The sequence below is a fragment of the Aethalodelphis obliquidens genome, unplaced genomic scaffold (genome assembly GCF_003676395.1).
Source record: "Aethalodelphis obliquidens isolate GAN/ISIS:26980383/991018 unplaced genomic scaffold, ASM367639v1 scaffold23, whole genome shotgun sequence".
Taxonomy (NCBI): domain Eukaryota; kingdom Metazoa; phylum Chordata; class Mammalia; order Artiodactyla; family Delphinidae; genus Aethalodelphis; species Aethalodelphis obliquidens.
Window position 1 is genome coordinate 13,697,836 of NW_020837967.1, and position 24,747 is coordinate 13,722,582.

A 24,747-nucleotide genomic window follows, 5' to 3' on the forward strand; every position below is an offset into this window, starting at 1 on the left:
TGTGTGTTCTGGGGTTGGGAGCGGTGTCCTGGAACCAGTCCCCTCGGAATACTGAGGGGTGACCACATTTACACTGTAGGGGAGCACAGTAGGTGGTTTTAGAGTCAGACAGACCATTTAAGCCCTGGCTCCACTACTGACTAGTTAGCTATGATTACAGGCAAATCTGAACTTTATTTCCGTATCATTTCTGGAATTTCTTTTCTTTCTACTCTCACTCTACAGTTTCAGTCTACTGCTGCTAGAGTCGTCTTTCTAAAACAGAACACATTGGGAATTCCCTGGCAGTCCAGTGGTTAGGACTTGGAGCTTTCACTGCCGGGCCCTGGTTCAATCCCTGGTTGGGGAACTAAGATCCCACAGGCCGCATGGCATGCCAGAAAAAAAAAAAAGAAAAATCAGAGCACATCACCACCTCACTCCTTCCAGCTCAAAATCCAAAGATTCCCTACTACCTAAAATATAAACTTCTTAGTCTGGCATTCAAAAACTTGTGTATTTTGTTACCTACCTGTCCTTCCAGCCTTAGGTCACAGTCTACTCCCACTGTGTTCTGGAAGCCAGACACCATGTTCTGCCATCTCATCTTGAACATGTTTTGAAATGTCTTACCTTTGTGTCTTTGCTCAACATGTCTTTCTTCCAAGAATTCACTCTCCTCTCTACTTTGAGTATCTCTGAGTCATGAGAAAGTGATTTTCATGGTATATTGATAAAGGGTCTTCTACATGTAATTTAGCTTAACCTACAGATTAAGCATGGGAGAGAATAAACTGATCACATTTATGGGAGTAGACTGAACCACACAACAAATGAATAAATTAGCCATCGGGAACACACTCTGGCCTTGTGGGCATTTTACTCAGGCAGAGGAAGTTATTATTTTCTCAATACTAACCATATTGTTGTAGCAGAGTTATCTCTTCTTAAAAGAACGACACTGGAAAACTGCTTTTCTGGTCCAGAAAGTTGAATCTAATCCAGTATCAAAATAAATTGGTCCTATCCCTGTGACTCCTAGTGGCAAATATAGTGAGATACTCCCAGGAACTTTAATCTCATGGAAGTAAGATTATCTTTTGAAAGATAAACACACAAAGGATAAGAACATGTAATGGTATTGAGTGATGGAGTGAAATAAATTAGTGGGATCAGTTTAATTCAACAAGTGAATTCAATTAATATTTACCCTATAGACACTACAGGGGATCTAAAATTAAAAGGGTATGAGCACAACCATCAGGTGGTTTATAGTGGAGGAGAGGAACAATATAAGTGCCCAGGTAATTATAATATAAGAATTATATCTCAGCTTATTCCTAAAAATACGTACTTATATTATTAATAAGACTGGATGCAAGGGAAACAATACAAAGCACAAAAACTAAATCCTATACTACAGTATACAGAAAAAAACCCTTACATTATAAAAGGAAGATGAGAAACAAATGTGGATTTTTAAAAACTCTCTCTCCATAGGTATACCTAATTATATTTTAAATATTATCAAAATTTTCCTTTTAGAAAGCATTTAGTATACTATGATTCACCTTCTCTATGATCTCCTTCCCTCTGCCAAAAAAAAAAAAAATCTAATTTAAGTATTTTTTCTATAACATCATAATCCTAAGACAAAAGTGGTTTATTTAGAGATACAGGGAAAGAAAACCAGGAAATAGTATTCAGCTAATCAGTAATATGATGTCGGACTAAAACTAGTAGCATATTAGTTGTCAGGAAGTGGAAAGGATTCTCAGATTTCAAAGCAACATCGACGTGATAAGACTCAAGGCAGAAGAGAGCAGGTGGTGTGGTAGCAGTCATTAATTATAAGGTAGCTGGGCTTAACAAAAGACACACTTTAAAGACTTATCAATTATCTTAGCATTCTTCAAATTGACTGTAAACTGTTGCCACTGTAGAAAGTTTCTAAGAAGAAAACAAATTTATAAATAAAAGTTAAAGTCAAATAGCCATCACAAAATAAATGACTGTTTAAAAAAAAGTTTCTCAGCTATCTAGGAAAAAGTCTTAAGACATTATGAAACTAAAGACAGTGTTAGAGAATATTGGTAGAATAACACATGCTGGTAATCACCCACCTGAACCATAAAACCACTAATTCTTTTAGAAGATTATCTAATTAAGATTAATTTTATTGAAGGGCTACGATGTGTCTGCCACTTTTACATATGTTTCATTTAATTCTCATAGTATTCTTTGTTGTCTACTCACGTATGTACTTGAATATATGCATGAATGTGATATACACAAACAGATATATAAATCTGGTGTACATATTTCAGTCCACACAAAAGTAGTTTCTTATGTTGTGCTTTCATTTTATCTTAGTCTGTAAAACTGAAGACTGTGATATTCATTCTTTTATCCCACTCAGAGAAAACTTCTATAACAAAATGAGTTACTAAGAATTTAATACAGCAAGATCTAAAAACCTGCTGTATTGTTTACTTTTTACTACTTAAAAGAAATGTGTCCTAGTTCAGGACTATCCAGTGCATACCGAAGCCATTAGGCTCCAATTGTGTGTGAAGAGATGAGGGTGGAAAAGAAAATCTGAGTGCAAATGGAAGCGTTGAAGAAAAGGGCAAGACAACTGGGGGGACAGAAGAGTTCCTAAAATTGGTAACAGGATATGATGACATACTTGCACTTGGAGGCAAGCTTGAGAGCGGTGGCGAGGCCCCTGATTAGCTTGGCATGAGGAGAGCAGTTGCCAGTGGGCCTCTTGCTGTATCAGAGACTACAGACACCACACTGGCCAAACCAGGAGGACAAGCAAAGGGGACTCACTTCAGAAGAAATTAGAGGGCATTCTCAGATAATCAACAAAGCAGTAATCTCAGACTGAGTGACTTCTTTTTGGAGAGACAACTGGGAAAGGGGCCAGGGCCCAAAGAATGACTAACAGTGGGCTTCTCACAGACCCTGATGGGGAAGGGCTTAAAGTCAGAAATTTCTTTGGAAAAACTGAGAGATTTGACATCTTTTGTACTCTAGTGTTATCAAACAAGTTACCTCTAAAAGAATCTTATAAAATATAGGTGTTTAATATTTGTTGAAAGTAATTTTAGTAGACTCAAAACAGGATTTTAATAAAATAAGACTACCAGACACATAAATATCTCAGTTTTTCGTGCTCTCAAATATACTGGCCAATTTCTGTCTTGATGATCAAGAAAACCATGAAATGCACGTTTAACAGCACCATATAGGAAATCATTCATTGGGATGTCTTTTCTGCTATCCAGTCTATAATAGTCAGAGACAATGTTTAAAAAGAGTTTTCCTTTTCTTCCTGAAGCTTTACTTAAGTGAGAAACAGCTTTAATACAAAGGGCCAATTCAGCAAAATATAAGATTTTCTAACATGCAAAGTTCAAATTTATCTTTTGGAAAAGGCAGATATTCTAGATCTAATATGGCCATGGCCAAATTATTTTGAAAATATAATACACTTTAGAAAATGTATGTAAAACAATTTTATTAAAGGGTAAACTAATGAATGATGAAAATATTCAGTGGCAAGCTGCTATTATCAACGATGAACACAAACAGTTAACTGCTGGGTAACAGACTGGGACCTTTCACCGGAGACTTCAGCTGTTATCAAACTAATTACATTAAAAAGCTTTTAAAATGAAAACCCTGTTCTTACAAATAAAACAGATCTATCTAGGCAGTTTTAGGTAGGTGACGATCTAGCAACAAAAAAATCTCACCAATACTCCAGTGTACTTAGGGATCGCTTCTTTTGGTTCTGTTGTTAAGACATGGGAAAGATAATAATTTTGAATGGTTTAAAGTCATCTTGCTAGGCAAGTAACAGGAAGATAAGATATTAAATGACTTCAGGATAATATAGTAGGTGCCTTAATAATAGAGACAAACTGATAAAAAGAAGAAAGAAAACAGGCTGATATTTATATCCTCTATGTATCCCCTAAATACCAATAGTCAAATAATTTGCATAACTGCAGTGAATCTCGGAGACAGATGACGGATGGCTGAATCAGACATACAGTAAAAGGTAAAGAAATGGAGTTTTCCCAAGGACAGTGGTGTGCTGGAGCCCACTTGCACCAGCTCATGAGAGCCAATTGCCAAAGTTTCAGGAACTGTGTGAGCCAGTTATTAAACGTATCCATTATTAAAAATTAGATTATATAAACTTTTAATTAAATTATACTAAAAAAGGTAATAGTCAAAATTCATTGCTTCCTCTTTTACATTTTATTATTATGTATCCTTTGAGGATATTCACATCTAGTGTATCTACATGATGGAAATATTACAGAATGGTAAACTACTGCTCCACATCTTTTCCCAACTCCACTTTCAGTGACTTCATGTTGATAATTTCAAATCAGCCATGATGAGAGTAAATTACCAGTAAAATTGGCAAATGCTACAAATTGAGGCTTCTTTTTTCCCTCCAAAGAATCAATTTTAAAAAATTCACCTACCTACCAGTACCATGGGGTATTCTAAAAATATTTATAAGGATGGCTGGTTTAAAAGCAGTAACACTGTGAAATACTTAAAAAACTACTTCCTGAAAAATTATTGATGACAAATAGGGAATATTCTCTTAAATGCTACTAAAATATAAATTAGATCAATCCTGGAATACTCCAGAATATAAATAAATGATTTTTTATTTTATAAAGAAAAATATGCCACCCCTCTTTGACTGCTATGACTTTGGGGGTTTAATTTTGGTTTGGAGTCATTCTAAACGGAAATGAAGAGGATGTGGCATAAGGGCAGAATAAGAAACCACCAAGAGTCATTGTAATACTTCGCAGGCCCATGCTCACAGCTCTACGTGTTACCATCAACATTTTTAAATAGGAACAGCATTCTGGAAGTTGTTTTCCTGATGAAGATACATGCCCTTTTCCACTTAAATAACTTTCTCTTGTTTACATTCACACACCTACTCAAGTATCTCTTTTCTGACAATAATCTGATTTTGTTTCTGTTGTTTTTGTTTACTCACTTTTCTGTACTCACCATAACTCTTTCAAAACATTAAGTTTTTGTGTATATGGAATAGTGTGAAACTGAGGAGGGCAGCCATGTTTCTTAGAACTTCAGGGTTTTTCCAAGATGCCTTGCCTCATGGGGTGAGGAAGAGGCCATACGGATGGGACCCTAGCCTCCCTCATTCTGACATTAACCAGAGAAGCTCAGCCATTTGTAGCTGTCTTTCATATATTGGGGTTATGTGTAAAATGTCACTAGGAAGGGAGGGAGGGAGGGAGGGAGGGAGGTGGAAAGAGAAAAGAAAAGAAAACCAGTGTGTTAGAGAACTTAGGTACGCCAGTGTTTGAGTGTGTGTGTGCATATGCATGCATGTGTACCACCTGTAATTATGCAAGGTGTGTTTGTGTGTGTTTCGGGAGGAACAGGTATAGGTTGATTGGGTCTATTCATCGGTAAAACACAAGTGCATTTTTAACTGAATTATACGCATTATATTTTATATATACACCTACACAAAGATCTAACTGATTTAAATTACTGATATTCGAGGTTTTTTTAAATTAAAATTTAAAGTTACAGAGTATGTAGATAATCTAAGTTTTAAAGGGAACAAGAAAACAATTCTAAGTTTTGAATCTTCACATAATTACATTATATGTTTTAAAAAATAAGTTCATGTGTTGTATATTTTTTATAAAACAAGGGCAACACTATCTCTCAAAACAAACAGAAACAAAGAACACTTTACAGAGATAAATAAAATGAGAAGTCCCTGAGATAGTAAATTTTTAGACAATAAAACACATTGCTGGTTGGAATACTGTCTTTTCAAGAATATAGCCAAACACCTTTCAAACTAAATAGTCTTTCAAGTTTGAAAAGGGAAAATAAATAAATTCATTGATTTAAATTACTAGAAATGCATTTACTTTAAAGACCTTTTCTTTTCTTTTTTCCTACAGCAAGTAAATCAATCAAAGAGTAAAGTGCAATAATGACTGCAAGACAAGGGTTCAAGGAAGATGAAATACTGGCTGTATGGAAGATGTGTGTTCCACAGACTTTGTTCTGAGGTCTTCCATCCCAATACTAATCAGGCCCCATCTAGCTTAGTTTATGAAATCTGACATGGGTACAGCCTATGGCAATAAGGATGCAGGATAGTGATTTTATTTCTTATTTTATTCATTGCAGCCCGAGGGAGAGAGATAACGAGAACAGGAATGAAATCCAAGTCTCCTACATAAAACACTGCAGAACATTACCACTAGGTCACAGGAGGGAAAAAGAAGAAACTATTTTATTTTAGAAGAGTTTATTTGTTATAGTATTTATGGTGGAAAATTATTTTGTTTGACTTACCAATGACTCATTAAAACCTCACTTTTATTCATCATATACATGGATTGTTTTCGCACAAAAAATGTTTGACATCTGCTCATTGGACTTAAAATACTTAACTACATTGTTTCAAAAATTGAAAAAAAAATTACTATCACCAACTTAACTTATAATGTTGGGCAATTATAATCAGAAATAACTTTTCGTATTTCACTTTTTATCTAATATTCCTACTATTTGGATATTTGCCATCTTTTACTTATTGCTTTAAAGTGCTACAGGCACTGCCACTAATGAAAGCTGTGGCAAATTCTGGGAGAAATCACCTGGGTTTGACCCTTTCAAGAGCTTAAGAAGGTTAAGAAATTCCATAGATGGATTCATGCCTAATATACTTACACTGGTTGAGCCATGTAAAATTCCTGATACTTGAATGTTTTTACCCTAAATAACAACAATTGCGTATGAATGAACTAAATATTGCACAGTGCCCCGATAATCAAACACCCCCTGCAAAATGCAAAAAATGTTACCAGGGTTGTGAGACTTAAATGAGCAACTCGGCGTTCAGTAGACACAGGACGGCATCTGACACGAGAGGTCGAGAATGATGACGATAATGATAAAAACTTGCATCTCCCCTATCTGACACGGAATTATCAGTAAAGCCAACAGCTGGCTTTCTGCTATGGTATTTTCCTTATGCAATTTGTCTATATGAGCTATACAGAGGTATAGCCTCTGTCTACGGTCATTTGCCACCATGTCATATGCCCAGGGTAACCATTCCTAGAAGTTCATCTCTCCATTACATCATTTTACAGCAGTATTTTGTGAGAGCTTACAAACATGGGACTTAAAACCTTTCCAAATATATACTGGACAAAACAAAAACGAGTTAGGGAGATTATTGGAGAAGCTCTTGAACAAAGTCAACTTCTTAATACAAACAGCAGAGAGGTCAACTGGGACATATATTTCTCTTCATTTGGTTTCTACTAATAAAAGGACAAAAGAAAAATTTTAATGTAGATGAAAACTTTGAAAATGACAAGGAAGATCCCAAAGAAGGCTAGAATAAAAGGAAAATTTTGGTTTAGGGTTTCTCAGTTTACAAAATGTTTTAACATACATACTTTTACCTCTAAGGTAGAAAGATCAGATAATTTCACACTCTTTGTATGGTGTTAAGTAATAAGAAAACAAAAACCCGGATCATATAGGTAATAAACAGTGATGCTAAAACTAGAACTTAGGTCTTCAAATCTTAAGAATCCAGTATTTTGTCTCCCACTCCCCCCATTATTATGGTCTCTCAGCAGAAGTCACCATGATAAATTACTCTGGACACTTGATCAATTTAACAAATATCTACTGAGAGTATAAGGTGTGCACATTTCTACGGTCAGTTCAACCAAAGAAACCATAGGCAAAAATTCTAATGAGAAAAGAATACAGGCTTTGAAACAAAGGAATCCAGGAAATGAAATGCTGTATCATCACACAGTTCTACACACAAAAAACTCCTGTATGACTTCATTTTAACTACTTACATATGCAATGACCTTATTTACAAATGTCACTTTCTCAGGTACTGGGAGTAAGGGCTTTAACATATAAATTTTAGGGGGACACAGCTCAACACATAACACACAAAATACACCACAAAATAGATGAAGTAAAGGGTCAAAGGTCATTTTATTGTCTGGGGAGTAGCAACAGAAACTCATGCAAGACTATAATAAGAGGCATATTGAATACTACATATTATCCACAAAAGGAAGACTAAAAGAGTATATAATGACATCAAGTTTATAGAAGGGAGAAATGGAAATTTAAAATTAATCCAAAAGAAAGCAAGAGAAGAAACAGATAAAGAGGGACAAATAGAAAGCAAATACTAAGATGATAAATTTGAACCCCAAAATATCACTAATTATACTAAATATAGATGAATTAAATGCTCATCCCAAATTCCTAAAATGGTAAACTTAAATAATAAAAAAACTATATGCAAACAGAAGGCAGTAACAGAAAGATATCTGGAAATACCTATCTTTTAGGAAAATAAACATGAGTTGAAGGGAAATCACAAGGAAAATTAGACTGTTTCAAACTGAATGAAAATGAATACATAATATCAAAATTTGTGGGATACAGCTAAAATACAAATGTATAAATATTAAAAATACCAAATATAAAGCTCTACATTTAAATAATTCAGTGTTCAGAAAAAACTTACAGCATTAATACTTAGAAAAGAAGGAAGTTCTCAAATCAATGACCTAAACACCCACCTTAAGAAACTAGAAAAAGAGCAAATTAAACCCCAAATATGTAGGAGACAGGAAAAAATTAATAGCGGAAATCAATGAACACAAGACTAAAAAACAACAGAGGAAAATCAATGAAACCAAAAGCTGATTTCTAAAGAAAATCAGTAAAATAGATGTATTTCTAGAGACCCTGACCGAAAATAAAACAGAATCTGACACGGGGCTTGCCTGGTGGCACAGTGGTTGAGAGTCTGCCTGCCAATGCAGGGACATGGGTTCGAGCCCTGGTCTGGGAAGATCCCACATGCCGCAGAGCAGCTAGGCCCATGAGCCACAACTACTGAGCCTGCGCGCCTGGAGCTTGTGCTCCGCAACGAGAGGCCGCGACAGTGAGAGGCCCGCGCACCGCGATGAAGAGTGGCCCCCACTCGTTGCAACTAGAGAAAGCCCACGCACAGAAACAAAGACCCCCCCCAAAAAAATATAAATAAATAAATAAAATTTAAAAAAAACGGCAGTCCCCGACACCCAGTATTTCCTTCTTCCCCCTCCTCGTTCTCTTTAAAAAAAAAAAAAAAATGAAAAGAAGACACAAATTACCAATATCAGAAATGAAAGAAACATCACTACAGATATTAAAATGATAATAAGGGAATATTATAAACAACTTATTCCAGTATATTCAACAACCTGGATAAAACAGTCAAATCCGGGGCTTCCCTGGTGGCGCAGTGGTTGAGAATCTGCCTGCCAATGCAGGGAACACGGGTTCGAGCCCTGGTCTGGGAAGATCCCACATGCCGCAGAGCGGCTAGGCCCATGTGCCACAACTACTGAGCCTGCGCATCTAGAGCCTGTGCTCTGCGATAGTGAGAGGCCCGCGCACCGTGATGAAGAGTGGCTCCTGCTCGCTGCAACTAGAGAAAGCCCTCGCGCAGAAACGAAGACCCAACACAGCCATAAATAAATAAATAAATTTTAAAAAAACAAAACAACAAAAAAAGTCAAATCCCTTCAAAAAGAAAAACAGCCAAAGCTACCTTAAGAAAAAAATAGATGGAATTCCACACAAATGCTTGTAGAAAAGAGAAGAGGAAGGAACACTTCCCAATGCATTCTATGAGGCCAGTATTACCTGATATGAAGAGGACACAAAAACATTAAAATATAACAAAATTGTAGACCTATCCTTCATGAAAGCTACTAGGACTAATAAGTGAGCATAGCAAAGTTACAGGATAACAGGCTAATATACAAAAATTAATTGTATTTCAATATACTCATATCAGAAACTGAAATTAAAAATACAATTCAGAATGGTATAAAATATGAAATATTTAGATATAAATCTGACAAAATATGTTCCTAAGAGAAATTAAAGGAGACTTAAATAAAATAAGAGATATACATGTTAATGGATCAAAAGACTCAATACTGGGACTTCCCTGGTGGCGCACTGGTTAAGAATCCGCCTGCCAATGCAGGGTACATGGGTTTGAGCCTTGGTCCAGGAATATCCCACATGCTGTGGAGCAACTAAGCCTGTGTGCCACAACTACTGAGCCTGCGCTCTAGAGCCTGTGTTCTGCAACAAGAGAAGCCACCTCAACGAGAAGCCCACGCACTGCAACAAAGAGTAGCCCCCACTCGCCGCAACTAGAGAAAGCCTGTGTGCAGCAACAAAGACCCAAGACAGCCAAAAAAAAAAGACTCAGTATTGTTACGATGCGAAACCTCCCCAAATTTATCTACAGATCAATTCAACTGCAATTAAAAATTCCAGCAGAATCTTTTGTACAAACTGACAACTTGATTTTAAATTTTATAAAGAAATGTAAAGAACTAGAATAGCCAACACAATTTTGAAAAGAAGATAACAGTTGGAGGATTTATACTATCTGATTTCAAGGCTTATTATCAAGACAAATTGTACTGGTGTAAATATAGACATACAGATTAAAAAAACAGAATAGAGAGCCCAGTAATAAACCAACACATATACAGTCAATTATTTTCAACAAAGGTCCCATGCCAACTGAATGGGAAAAGTATAACTTTTTTAACAAATGGGGCTACTGGATATATAAATGTCAAGCAAACAAACAAAAAGCACCTCAACGCTTACCTCCCACTATATACAAAAATTAACTTGAAATCTCACAGACCTAAATTTAAGAGCTAAAATTGTAAAACTTCTAAATGGAAACATGGGAGAAACTCTCAGTAACTTTGGGTTTGGTAAAGACTTCTTAATTAGGACAGGAAAAGAACTTAGTATAAAAGAAAATATTTAATGAACTGAACATCTGAATTTAAAACTTTTGCTCTTCAAAAGACACTATTACTAAAATAAAAAGCAAGTTAGGGGGCTTCCCTGGTGGCGCAGTGGTTAAGAATCTGCCTGCCAATGCAGGGGACACAGGTTCGATCCCTGGTCCAGGAAGATCCCACATGCCATGGAGCAACTAAGCCCATGTGCCACAAATATTGAGCCCATGTACCACAACTAGTGAAGCCCATGCACCTAGAGCCCATGCTCCGCAGAAAGAAAAGCCACCACAATGAGAAGCCCACGCACCGCAACGAAGAGTAGTACCCATTCGCCACAACTAGAGAAAGCCCACGTGCAGCATCGAAGACCCAACGCAGCCAAAAATAAACAAATAAATAATTTATATATTAAAAAAAGCAAGTTATAAACAAGGAGAAGATATCTGCAAAACATATAGGTGACAAAAGTGTTCAAAATATGTAGAGAATTTTAAACTCAATAATAAGACAAGCATGGGCCATAGATTTGAAGAGAGACTTCATAAAAAAGATACTCTAATGAAAAATAAACAGATGCTCAGCATTATTAATCATTAGAGAACTGCAATGAGAATCACAATGAGATAGTCCTACACATCCACTAGAATGGTAAAAAGAGTGTTAACAGCAAAGGCTGGCCAAAATGTGGAGCAACTGCAACTCTTACACATTGCTGGTGGGAATGTAAAATTAATAGCCACTCTGGAAAACACTTTGGCAACTTTTAAAATATTTAGATAGACACACATCACACCTTCCAGTCATTTTACTGCATGGTATTTACCCAAGAGAAATGAAGGCATAAGTCCATACAAAGACATGTACAATGAATCTTCATAGAAGACTCATTTATAATGGCCAGAATCTAGAAACAAATCAAATGTCTATCAACTAATAAACTTAAAAAACTGTAGTGTATCCATACAATAGAATATTACTCAGCACTAAAAAGGGAAAACTATAGAAACATGAATAAATCTCACAACAGAGTATGCACTGTATGCTCCTATATACATAATATGTTAGATCATGCAAACTAACCCACTATGGATTATTATTCAGTGATAAAAAGAAACAAACCACTGATACACTCAAACACTTGGAGGTATCTTAAGGGCATAATGTGAGTAAAAAAAAAAAAAAGTGAATCTGAGCACCTAAATCTATAAAGCAAATATTAACAGAATAAAGGGAGAAATAGACAGCAATACAATAATAGTAGGAAACATTAATACCCCACTTGTATCAATGGGTAGATCATCCAGACAGAAAATCAATATGGAAAACTAGCCTTAAATGACATGTTAGACCAGATTGAATTAATGACATATACAGGACATTCCATCCTAAAGCAACAGAATACACATTCTTCTCAAGTACACATGGATCTCCAGGATAGATCAGATGTTAATTAGCCCACAAAACAAGTCCTAAATTTAAGAAGATTGAAATCATATCAAGCACCTTTTCCTACCACAATGGTATTGACATTAGAAATCAATTACAAGAAGAAAGCAAAACTCACAGATGTATGGTGATTAAGCATATGATCATCTGAATAGATGCATTTGACAAAACTGGGCAAAAACATTCATTTATGGTAAAAACTCTCAACAAAGTGTGTATAGAGGGAATGCACCACAACATAATAAAGGCCGTATGTGACAAGCCCAAAGCTAACATCATACTGAACACATGAAAAGATGCTCAGCATCACTAATCAACAGGGAAATGCAAATCAAAACCAAAATGAGATATCATCTCACACTTGTTAGAATGGCAATTATCAAAAGACAAGAAATAACAAGTGGTGGCAGGGATATGGAGAAAAGGGAACTCTTGTGCACTGTTGGTGGGAATGTATGTTGGTCCAACCACTATGGAAATCAGTACAGAGATTCCTCAAAGTATTAAAAATAGAACTACCATATGATCTAGAAGTTCCACTTCTGGGTATTTATCCAAGGAAAGTGAAAACACTAATTTGAAAAGATATATGCACCCCAATGTTTGTTGCAGACTATTTACAATAGCCAAGGTATGTAAAGGACTTCAGTGTCCTTTGATGGATGAATGGATATAGAAAATGTGACACACAGATCCACAGACACACACAGGAATATTATTCAACCATAAAAGAAGGAAATCTTACCATTTGTGACAACATGGATGGACCCTGAGGGCATTATGCTAAGTAAAATAAATCAGGTAGAGAAAGACAAATATCAGATGATCTCACTTTTTTAGAGGAATCTTAACAAAAACAAACAAAAACCAAGAAAACTAAGCTCAAAAAAAAAAGAGAACAGACTGGTTTTTTTTCTTTTTTTTATAACTTTACTTATGTATTTGTTTTCATTTTTGGCTGTGTAGGGTCTTCGTTGCTGTGCGCGGGCTTTCTCTAGTTGCGGTGAGCGGGGGTTACTCTTTGTTGCGGTGCACGGGCTTCTCATTGCGGTGGCTTCTCTTGTTGCAGAGCACGGGGTCTAGGCGTGCGGGCTTCCATAGTTGTGGCTCACGGGCTCAGTAGTTGTGGCTCACGGGCTCTAGAGCGCAGGCTCAGTAGTTGTGGTGCATGGGCTTAGTTGCTTCATGGCATGTGGGATCTTCCTGGACCAGGGCTGGAATCCGTGTACCCTGAATTGGCAGGTGGATTCCTAACCACTGCACCACCAGGGAAGGCCCAGACTGGTTTTTATAAGAGGTGTGGCTGTGGCAGTGAGGGGTGGATGAAATGGGTGAAAGGGTACGAATAAATAAGTCATGGGGATGTCATGTACAGCATGGTGACTATACTTAATAACACTGTACTGCATATTTGAAAGTTGCTAGGAGAGTAGATCTTAAAAGTTCTCATCACAAAACAAATTTTTGTAACTATGTGTGGTGATGGGTGTTAACTATACTTACTGTGGTGATTCCTTTGCAATCCATACAAAGTCGAGGGACTTCCCTGGTGGTGCAGTGGTTAAGAATCCGCCTGCCAACTCAGGGGACATGGGTTCGAGCCCTGGTCCCACGTGCTGCAGAGCAACTAAGCCCATGCGCCACAACTACTGAGCCTGCACTCTAGAGCCCACGCACCACAACTACTGAGCCCGTGTGCCACAACTAATGAAGCCCGCGTGCCTAGAGCCCATGCTCCGTTAACAAGAGAAGCCACCACAATGAGAACCCTGCGTACTGCAACGAAGAGTAGCCCCCCTCTCCCCACAACTAGAGAAAGCCCGCGCACAGCAACAAGGACCCAACACAGCCAAAAATAAATAAATAAAAAATACAAAGTCGAATCATTATGTTGTAAATATGAAACTATTATGTTATATGCCAATTACATCTCACTAAAAAAAAGAAAGGAATAAAAATGAAAAGGCATTAAAAAATGTCTACCTCAAGAGGTCACACAATGAATGATTCCGTTTATATAACGTTCTCAAAATGACAAAACTCCTGAGAAAGAATAAATTAATGGCTGTCAGAGGTTAAGGATGGTGGGAAGGTGATGGGCGTGAATATAAAGAAGCATGAGTGATGTATTTGTGTTCTGTATCTTCACTAGTTCTATATCTTTATTGCAGTGGTTGTTACATTAATCTACACATGTGATAAAATGGCATACAACTATACACAGCCATTGTACTTAATGTCAATTTCTTGGTTTTGAAATTGTATTGTAGTTATATAAGATATAACTATCAGGGAAAACTGGGTTAAAGGTACACTAGAATTCTGTGTACTATCAAATCATATCAAATCAAATGGGTTTAAGAAAGCAAGGTGGTTTAATGTTAGAAAAACAATCTATATAATTCATCTCATTAACAAAATAAAGGTTAAAAAGATATAATCATCATAATGGACACCAAAATATTTGGTAACATTTTATAACATTCATTTTTAATAAATAAAAATTCTTAGCAAATCTAGGAAGAAATTTTGATTTTTAAAATTCACAGTGTGACGTTAACAAAAATGGCAGAGTAAGGAACTCCAAACCTACTCTCCGTATAAAAGCAACAAAAAAAAAGGTCAGAATCTATCAGAATCAAGTTTTTCTAAACTCTGGAAATTAATCAAAGGCTTGCAGTACTATGGGTAACATGTACTAAAGAAAGACAGCTGATTCTTGATAAGAACAGCAACCTCTGGGCTACATTAACTTACCCCAGTCTTATTCGCTGTTCCACAGCTCAGCACTACCTATGAAAATAACAACCATATTCTTGATTGTGGAGGGAGCAGAATGAATTAATTTTCAAGGAACTGTAATCATTTGTTTTGATCTGTTTCGTGGCTCCTTGGAAGATCAAAAGGCTTGTCTTTATTTTGCTTAACTGAAAACTGGCCTAATGCTAAAAGCTCTTCCCTGGGGGCATTTTGGGAAAATGGTTACTGTCTAGTATCTTAGCCACTGCTTCCTGAGGCAACAGAAAAAAGCTGGGCAAACAACAGATTAACCAAAAAGCTTGAGAAGAAAGGCTGAGGAATAAGATGCTCTGAGAATCTAGGCCACGTGCATGCTCAAGGCTGTGAGCATGGTCAGAAAAGACCTGAGAAGGACTTAAGTTCTCACCTGCTGTTGCTCTTGAGGCTCTCTGGAAGCAGAAAGTAAAAGCTAAGGCAGAATTGTCAACTGCCTGACTGGGTGTGGAAGCTGAGCCCCAACACATACACAGAGCCCATGGCAAAGACTGGAAGAAATTTTGGCTACAGGCATTCAAGGAAATCTCTGTCCAATTATTAGCTGATCACTAAGTTAACTGAATAGAGACTTCAGTGGCTACACAAAACAAAAGAAACAGAGTTTGTAGAATTGGTACAGAAAAGTCTGTAAACAAACAAACAACAACTACAATAAGCCAAACATAACAATAAATCCTGGAAAGGGGAGAGAATCTGATTTTTTCAGAGTCGCAACTAATAACTGTCACAATACCCAGTCTTCAACAGGAACAACGATAAGTGCCATACCTGCAAAGAAACAATATAGTATGGCCCAAACAAAGGAAAAAATAAATAGAAACTGTGCCTGAGGAAGACCAGACACTGGAATTTCTAGGCAAAGGCTTTAAATCAGCTATTTTAGGGCTTCCCTGGTGGCGCAGTGGTTGAGAGTCCGCCTGCCGGTGCAGGGGACATGGGTTCGTGCCCCGGTCCGGGAGGATCCCACATGCCGCGGAGTGGCTGGGCCTGTGAGCCGTGGCCGCTGGGCCTGCGCGTCCGGAGCCTGTGCTCCACAGCGGGAGAGGCCACAACAGTGAGAGGCCCGCGTACCGCAAAAAAAAAAAAAAAAGAGTAAATCAGCTATTTTAAATATTCAACAAGCTAAAGGAAACCATGCCCAAAAAACTAAAGGGAAAGTATGAGAACAATGTGTCACCTAGTTGAGAATAAATCAATAAATAGGTAGAAATTATTAAAAGGAATAAAATAGAAATTCTGAGGGTGAAAAGTGCAATAACAAATTAAGAATTCACTAGAGGGGCTCAACAGCAGGTTTGAACAGGCAGAGAAAGAATCAGCAAACTGACAAATAAACCCACTGAGATTATCTGGTCTGAAGAACAGAAAGAAAAGAGAATTAAGAAAAATAAGCAAAGCCTCAGAGGCCTGTGGGATACCATTAAATATATCAACATATGCTTAATACGAGTAACAGAAAGGCGAAAGGAGGAAGGAGAAGGGGGGGAGAGAGAAAGAGAGAATATTTGAAGAATAATGGTCAAAACTTCTAAAATTTGAAGCTCAATGAACTCCAAAAGGATAAACTCACAGGAATCCACATCTACATACATCACAATCAAACTGATCAAAAGCTAAAGACAAAGAAAGAATCTTCAAAACAGGAAAGGACAAGTATCTCATCATGTAAAAGCGATCATCAATAAGATTAACATCTGATTTCTAATCAGAAACCAGAAGGTAGAAGGTAGTGGGGTGATGTACTCAAAGTGCTGAAAGAAAAGAACAGTCAAACCAAAATTATTTATCTGGCAAAACTATCCTTCAAAAATGAAGGAAAAATTTGGACATTCCCAGATAAACAAAAAGTGAGAGAGTTTGTTGCTAGCAGTCTGGCCCTGTTACAAGCGCTTAAAGGGATTCCTTCAGAACGAAATGAAGGGACATTAGACAGTTACTCAATGGCATATGAAGAAATAAACACCAGGATAGGTGTTTTTGTATTTACAAAGGTAAATATACAAAAGAGCATAAATGTAATTTTTGTTTGTAATTCTTTTTTAATCTCACTAAAAGACAACTGCATAAAGCAATAGTTATAAATCTAAATTGACAGGCACACAATATATATAGATTTAATCTGTGACAATAACACATTATATGGCGGAAAGTTTAACACTACTGAAACTAAGTTGGCATTAATCCTAACTAGATTGTTATAAATTAAGATGTTAATGTAATCCCTAGAGAAACCACAAAATATATGTCTGAATAAAGACCTGTATGTGAATGTTCATAGCATTTTTATCATAGCCCCAAAGAGGAATCAAACTAAATACCCATTAGCTGAAGAATGGATAAACAGTATGTGATATATATCCATGATGGAATATTATTTAGCCATAAGAAGAAATGAAGTACTGTTAAATAACACAACCCTGAATACTTTATGCCAAGCAAAACACAAAAGGCCACATACTGAAAAGAAAAAAAAAAAAAAAAAAGGCCACATACTGTATGATACCAATTATGTGAAATGTCTAGAATAGGCAAATCCATAGACAGAAAATAGATTAGCAGTTGCCAGGGAAGGGGAGAGAGGAGAATTGGAGCTAACTGCTAACAGGTAGAGGGTTATTTACTTATTTTTTTGGTGTGATGAAAATCTTGAATTAGATAGTGGTGATGGTTGCACAACATAGTGAACAGATGACAACCACTGAACTGTGTGCACTTTTAAATGGTGAATTTTATGTTATGTGAAGTGTGTCTCAGTAAAAAATGCTACAGAAAGCCTACAGCACATATCACATTTAACAGTTAAATAAAAGAATATATAATTTTAATAATGAAATAAAACTTTTAATAAAGAAAGCTTTTTTGAGATTGCAAATGAAACAAAGATACTTATTATATCACTTTTATTCTACATGTACTAGAGATCCTTAGCACAAAAGAAAAAAAAAGTGTAATACTCAGGAAAACTGTTAAAATTAAAAAATAAATTTAGCAAGGTTGCAGGACACAAGGTTATTATACAAAAATCAATTGTATTTCTATATAGCAAATATAATTGGAAAGTGAAGTTTAAAAAAACAATATCATATATAATGTCATCTAAAAACACTAAATGACCAGGAATAAATATTTTTTTAAACGTGCAGTACATACACACAAAAACCTGCAACACATTAAAAATAATTTTTTAAAGACCTATATGAATGGATTTATTCATGGGTTGTAGAGTCAATACTGTCTGGATGCCAGTTCTTCCAAAATTAATCTATATATTCAATGTAATCCCAATTGAATATCTAAGCTGAATAATTTGTGGAAAATGGCAAATTACTTTAAAAATTTATATGTGAGGGCTTCCCTGGTGGCGCAGTGGTTAAGAATCCGCCTGCCAATGCAGGCGACATGGGTTCGAGCCCTGGTCCGGGAAGATCCCACATGCCGCAGAACAACTAAGCACGTGTGCCACAACTACTGAGCCTGCGCTCTAGAGCCACGAGCCACAACTACTGAGCCCACGAGCCACAACTACTGAAGCCCGTGCGCCTAGAGCCTGTGCTCCGCAACAAGAGAAGCCACTGCAATGAGAAGCCTGCGCACCTCCAGGAAGAGTAGCCCCCGCTCACCACAACTAGAGAAAGCCCGCGTGTAGCAACGAAGACCCAATGCAGCCAAAAATAAAATAAAATAAAATAAAAAAATTTATATGTGAATGTAAAGTGGCAATCTTATAGGAGGAAAACTAAGTTGGAAAATTACTATACCAGATATCTAGTACGTAGCTACAGTAATTCAGATTGTGTGGTATCAGCACAAGCATGGAGAAATAGATTAATGGAACAAAGCAGAAAGTCTAGAAACAGACCACATGGTTATGGACACTTGTTCTATAATAAAGGTGGCATTTGCAGAGCTGTAGGAAGCAGTCTTTTCTTTAACTGGTATTGGGTCAGTTGGTTTGGAAAACTTTTGAAAAAATATTAAACTTCATCATTACTTTACAATAAACACAAAGTCCAGGGGATTATGAATCTAAATGTAAAAAGTAGAATACTAAAGCTTCTAGAAAAATTTGGAAATATCTTTATGACTGCAAAGTGGGAAAAGATTTCTTAAACACAACACAAACATCAAATAAAGGAAAGAAAAAGACTGATGACTAAAATTAATAACTCTGGTCATCAAGACACCATTAAGAGAATGAAAAGGCAAGCCGAAGTGGGAGAAAATGTGCAAAGATTCACTTCTGAAATACATTAAAAACCTCTTTACAAATCAGTAAGAAAAAACAAAGGCAACCCAATAATAAAAAAAGACTTGAAAAGGCATTTCACATAGGAGAGTATCAGTGTCCAATAAACATAAGAAAAAGTGTTTAAACTTATTCATCAAAGGTTATACAAATTAAACCATAATTAAATATGACTACACACCTAACTCTATGGTTAAAAACATAAAAGACTTGACCCAGTTTGGCAAGGATGTAAAGTAATCGAAGTTTTCAGATCCTGTTGCTGAGCTATAAATTGATACAAACATTGAAAAAAAAAAAGTATTCAGAATTATTTACTAAAGCTGACCCTGCAACTTAACTCCAAAAATAGAAGTTTACACATACGTGTACTGAAAGTACAATAGTGTGCAAAGGAAACTTACTCATTATAGTCAAAAACTGGAAACATCAATCTCCAACAAAAATAAATTGTGCTATATTTCTAAATGGATTATACAGCAATGAAAATGAACAAATTACCGCTATACACAATAACGAATAACTATCACAAATACTATATGAATAGAGGAAAGCAGATGCAAAATAGTACATATGGAATGTGTTATGGACTGAATGTCTGTGTCCGTCCCCCCATCTATATGTTGCGATCCTAACCCCCAATGTGATGGTAGTAGGGGGTGGGGCCTTTGGGGGTTCCTTAGGTCATGAGGGTGGAGTCCTCATGAATGGGATTAGTGCCCTTATGAAAGAGATCCCAGAGAGCTCTCTCACCTCTTCCACCATGTGAGGACACAGCAAGAAGACTGCTGTCTATGAATAAGGAAGAGGGCCCTCACCAGACACCGAATCTGCCGGCATCTTGATCTTGAACTTCCCAGTCTTCAGAACTGTGAGAAATAAATGTTTGTTGTTTAAACCACCCAGTCTATTATATTTTTGTTACAGCAGCCTGAATGGACTAAGACAGGACGATTCCAGTTATAAACTTCAAACAGCAGGAAAAACTAATCTATGGTTAGAAGTCAGGATGATCATTATCTTTGTAGAAGAAAAGAAAGGTAGTGACCAGGATGAAGCATGAGTGTGGCTTCTGGACACTGGCAATGTTCTATTTCTTGATCTTGGCAATGGTTAACTTGATTTACCATGTGATAGTTTACTGAGCTGTACATCTATATTTTATGTACTTTTCAGTATGTATTTTACTCAATTAAAACAAAATTTTAAAAATTTACCTGTTTTTTCTGTGCTCTGTTTCTATTTTCCAGCCAATCATCCATTTGTTCCTCAATTTCTTCTATAGAAGTTCCATGATCATAAGATTGAATATATGTACTTTCTAAAGGTGTATATACAGGAAATTCAGGTTTTGGTTTTTTTACTTTAACTTTCTTCTGCTCTAAAAAAAAAAAGGTTTAAAAGAACCAATCAATAACATAATAGCTTCTAACATTTTATTCATAGACCATTCTTGAAAGAACACATAAATATATATTGTTCTTTCATCAAAATAGAATTGCTTTGCTATAAATAGTTAGCTGTAAAGTTTTATTGTGCCCTATCCACTGCATTGTTTTAAAATAAAACTCACGGGTGCTAATGATAGAAGATTATGATATAACCATCATATCAATTTGCATATATCTTTAGTGTTCAAAGTACTGTTCATGAAACATTTCATTATGGCATAGTGAAAAGAGCCTGGTCATTAGTGTTTTAATCCTACCTTTACTATCTAATAGTTGCACAATACTGGGCAAGTAACTTAACCCTTAGAACAAGTGTCCATTTTCTCTTCTGTAAAAGGGAGCTACATCTAACCTCATAAAGTTGATGTGAGGAGAATTATATATCCCCTAACATACTACTTGGCAGAAAATTAGCTCTTAATGGTATACATTCATCTTTTCAATATTTTACAAATGCAAAATATAACCTGGCAACATCAAGGGTAGTTATCAATAGATACTTATCAATTTATCAATTGGCCTCTCCATTAAATTCCTTTCTGATTAGAAAGTTAACACTGAGAAGCAACTTCACTCTTGATTACTACTGTCAAACTCATCCATCCTTATAACCATATCTTCTCCATCCTCTATGTATCTGTTATAATACTAATGTAATAAAATTAATATGATATTGGCATATGAAGAGACAAATTCCTAGAATAGAACAGAGAATTCATAAATATTTCAGTTCAGTGGGAAAAGGATTTATTAAATGATGCTGTCACAAATGAATACCCATTTGAAAGAAAATTGGACACAACCTTACAATATATACCAAAATAAATCCCAGTTGGATATGAGACTTGACTTTAAAAACCAAAACAATAAAAATCTTGCAAAAAGAAATCTAAAATACTACCTGTACTATTTAAAGGAAGACAAAATCTTAACTAAGACTGAAAACCCAAATGCTATAAAAAAAAAAAAGATAAAAGACAGAATAAACAAATCAAGAAAGAGATAACAGATTTGGAAAGATCATCTACAATTCAGAGTACAAACAGAAGCCTGATATACAGAATACATAAAGAGATCTTATAAACTGACAAAAGGATAGGCAGCTCAATAGAGAAAAATGGCCAAAAATAATGTGCATTAAGAATACAGGGTTGGGCTTCCCTGGTGGCGCAGTGGTTGAGAGTCCGCCTGCCGGTGCATGGGACACAGGTTCGTGCCCTGGTCCGGGAGGATCCCACATGCCGCGGAGCAGCTGCGCCCGTGAGCCATGGCCGCTGAGCCTGCACGTCCGGAGCCTGTTGCTCTGCGGCGGGAGAGGCCACAGCAGTGAGAGGCCCGCGTACCGCAAAAAAAAAAAAAAAAAAAAAGAATACAGTGTTATGGGAACAGTTCTACTTAACAAGGCTGTTACCTTTCTAGAAATTACATGGTATCTAATACCATATTTTATCCTCTACTGCTTCAGTACCTTTATACGTCCAGGCTTTTGAAATGGTGACTTAAAAAAAAAACAAAACACCCTAATACCAAAATAGGAAATTAGTAACTTAAATGATATATGAGTCTAATTTAAAAGTATAAAAACATAGTGTCACCAGAGTACAATATGAGCCCAAATAGGAGGCCAGGTTTTCTTGTTTTTCAAAATTGTTTTTCAGAAAAGAGGAAGAAACCGTATAAATGACTCCTTATGGGGACTTCCCTGGTGGCGCAGTGGTTAAGAATCCGCCTGCCAATGCAGGGGATACGGGTTTGAGCCCTGGTCCGCGAAGATCCCACATGCCGCGGAGCAACTAAGCCTGTGCGCCACAACTACTGAAGCCCGTGCGCCTAGAGCCCGTGCTCCACAACAAGAGAAGCCACCACAATGGGAAGCCCGCGCTGCAATGAAGAACAGCCCTGCTCGCTGCAACCAGAGAAAGCCCATGTGCAGCAACAAAGACCCAATGCAGCCAAATTAAAAAAAAAAAAAAGATTCCTTATGAAGTTGGTCATATTACTCAATTTTTCACAATTTATTTTGAGCAACAAATTATTGCTAAGGGAAAATACACATAAACTAGAACGTAGTTTTGGTTGCTTACAGAGAATCAGTTATAAAAAGGAAGCAAATAAATTTGGTTTATTTCTGGGGTGTTGATCACAACTGCAAGTATCTGAATCTTTTAAAATATGCATTTAAAAAAATCACTTAAAAAAATAATACAGAACTTCCACTCCTGGAAAAATGAAGAAGTACTTTTTCATAGTCCTCTCACTAAGAAAAACTAAATATTCTAAATGTTATATATGAAACAAACAGAAGAATAATCTGAATGTTGGAGAGAAGACAGACCAATTAGGAATGGCAGGACCCAATGAGCACCAAGGTGGTAACTTCCCTGGGTTTGTTACAGCCTCATATATCCCAGACTTGGTCCCAGGGAAGCTTGCAACCCAAAAACACTGAAAGGCACAGAAATAATAATGGTAATATTAAAAAATTTAAAAAGCTTTCTCTTTCCAGCCAAAAGGACCAGAAAAGCAGCAGCATATCAAGATAAACTTTTAGATAATAACCGATCTACTTCAGGCAAACAACACAGAAAAAACTATGGCCACGCCCCACCCCCATGCCAGCGAAGGCTAGTGGGAAGCCTAGACTTCTGCCATAGTGAGGCTGTAATGAGGCACCCCAACCTCAGGGTGATGTGGGAGAAGGCTGTGTAAGAGGCCAAGCTTTCATGTCTGCTGAGAGGGGATGTGGATCCCCCTTCCCATGTGGGAACAGCAGACACTAAGTTGGTAGTCTGGGTTTCCAAATCTACCCAGGGATAGTAGATTTGGAATAATGAGGTGTCCCTCCTCCTCCCTGCCAGGGTGGTTTCAGAGGAAGCCTAGAGGGCAATCAGGGCTTTCACAACTGTCCAGCTGAGGCACCCCTGCCCCCCACAATGTCAGAGGAGGCCAGGTGGCGAGCAGTAAGGCTGGGGTAAGTGGAGACCTACTGGCAAGCAAGAGCACCCACACCCACCCAACCCTGAAAGGATTCACAACCAGCCTCCCCCTCAGCTGTAATACATGTCATGAAGGGAACCTGGAATTCCACTCCTACCTGACTGTAACAGGGCAGCAGCCCTCCCCTTTCCACTGCTAGGCTTTGTGAGAGAACACCAGGTAAAATAGAGGATTTAAATAAGATCCAGAGTCTTATAATACCTGAAATGTCCAAGTTTTAATTAAAAAAAAGTCACTCATCATACCAAGAACCAAGAATATCTCTATTTGAATGAAAAAGATAATCAATAGATGCCAACAGATGAAGGAGACATCCAAATTATCCGACTAGGATTTTAACACAGCATACAAAAATGGTCTGACAAGCAACAGTACACATTCTTAAAACAGAGGAAGAAATAAAAAGTCAACAGCAAGGAAACAGAAGATATACAGAAGAACCAAATAGAAATACCAGAACTGAAAAGTATGCTAACTGAATTTGGCACATTTTTCAAGTGCAAAATGCAAACAACTGTCAACTCAAAATTCCATATTCAGTGAAAATATCCTTCAGGAATAAAGGGGAAACCAAGACCTCTGCAGACGAAGGAAAACTAAGAGAATCTGTTACCAGCAGGCCTATCTGATAATAATGGCTAGTTATCTGAACAGAAAGGAAATCATAAAAGAAAAAAATCTTAAAATAGCTGGAAGGAGAAAGAACAAGAGTAAAAATATGGGTAAATACAATAGATTTTCCTCCTCCTCTTGAGTTTTCTATGTTATATCTGACAGCTGAATGCAAATTATAACATTCAATATATGTAGAGAAAATATTTAAGACAGTTGTAAGTGGGAGACATAAATGGATGTAAAGTGAGGTAATGTTTCTATATATCACTTGAAATGGTAAATTGTTTATACCAGTAGA

At 36.7% G+C, this 24,747-nt stretch overlaps 1 protein-coding gene across 2 annotated transcripts in view; it reads right to left on the bottom strand.

The window, feature by feature from the left end:
• The window catches only part of DNAJC1 (DnaJ heat shock protein family (Hsp40) member C1), a 204,700-nt gene that overhangs the window by 65,340 nt on the left and 114,613 nt on the right, over positions 1–24,747 (bottom strand). For both annotated transcript variants that reach the window (XM_027121805.1, XM_027121804.1), the window contains exon 8: positions 20,604–20,767. In XM_027121805.1, the coding sequence (XP_026977606.1) occupies positions 20,604–20,767 (164 nt within the window). The remainder of the gene's footprint in view (positions 1–20,603; positions 20,768–24,747) is intronic.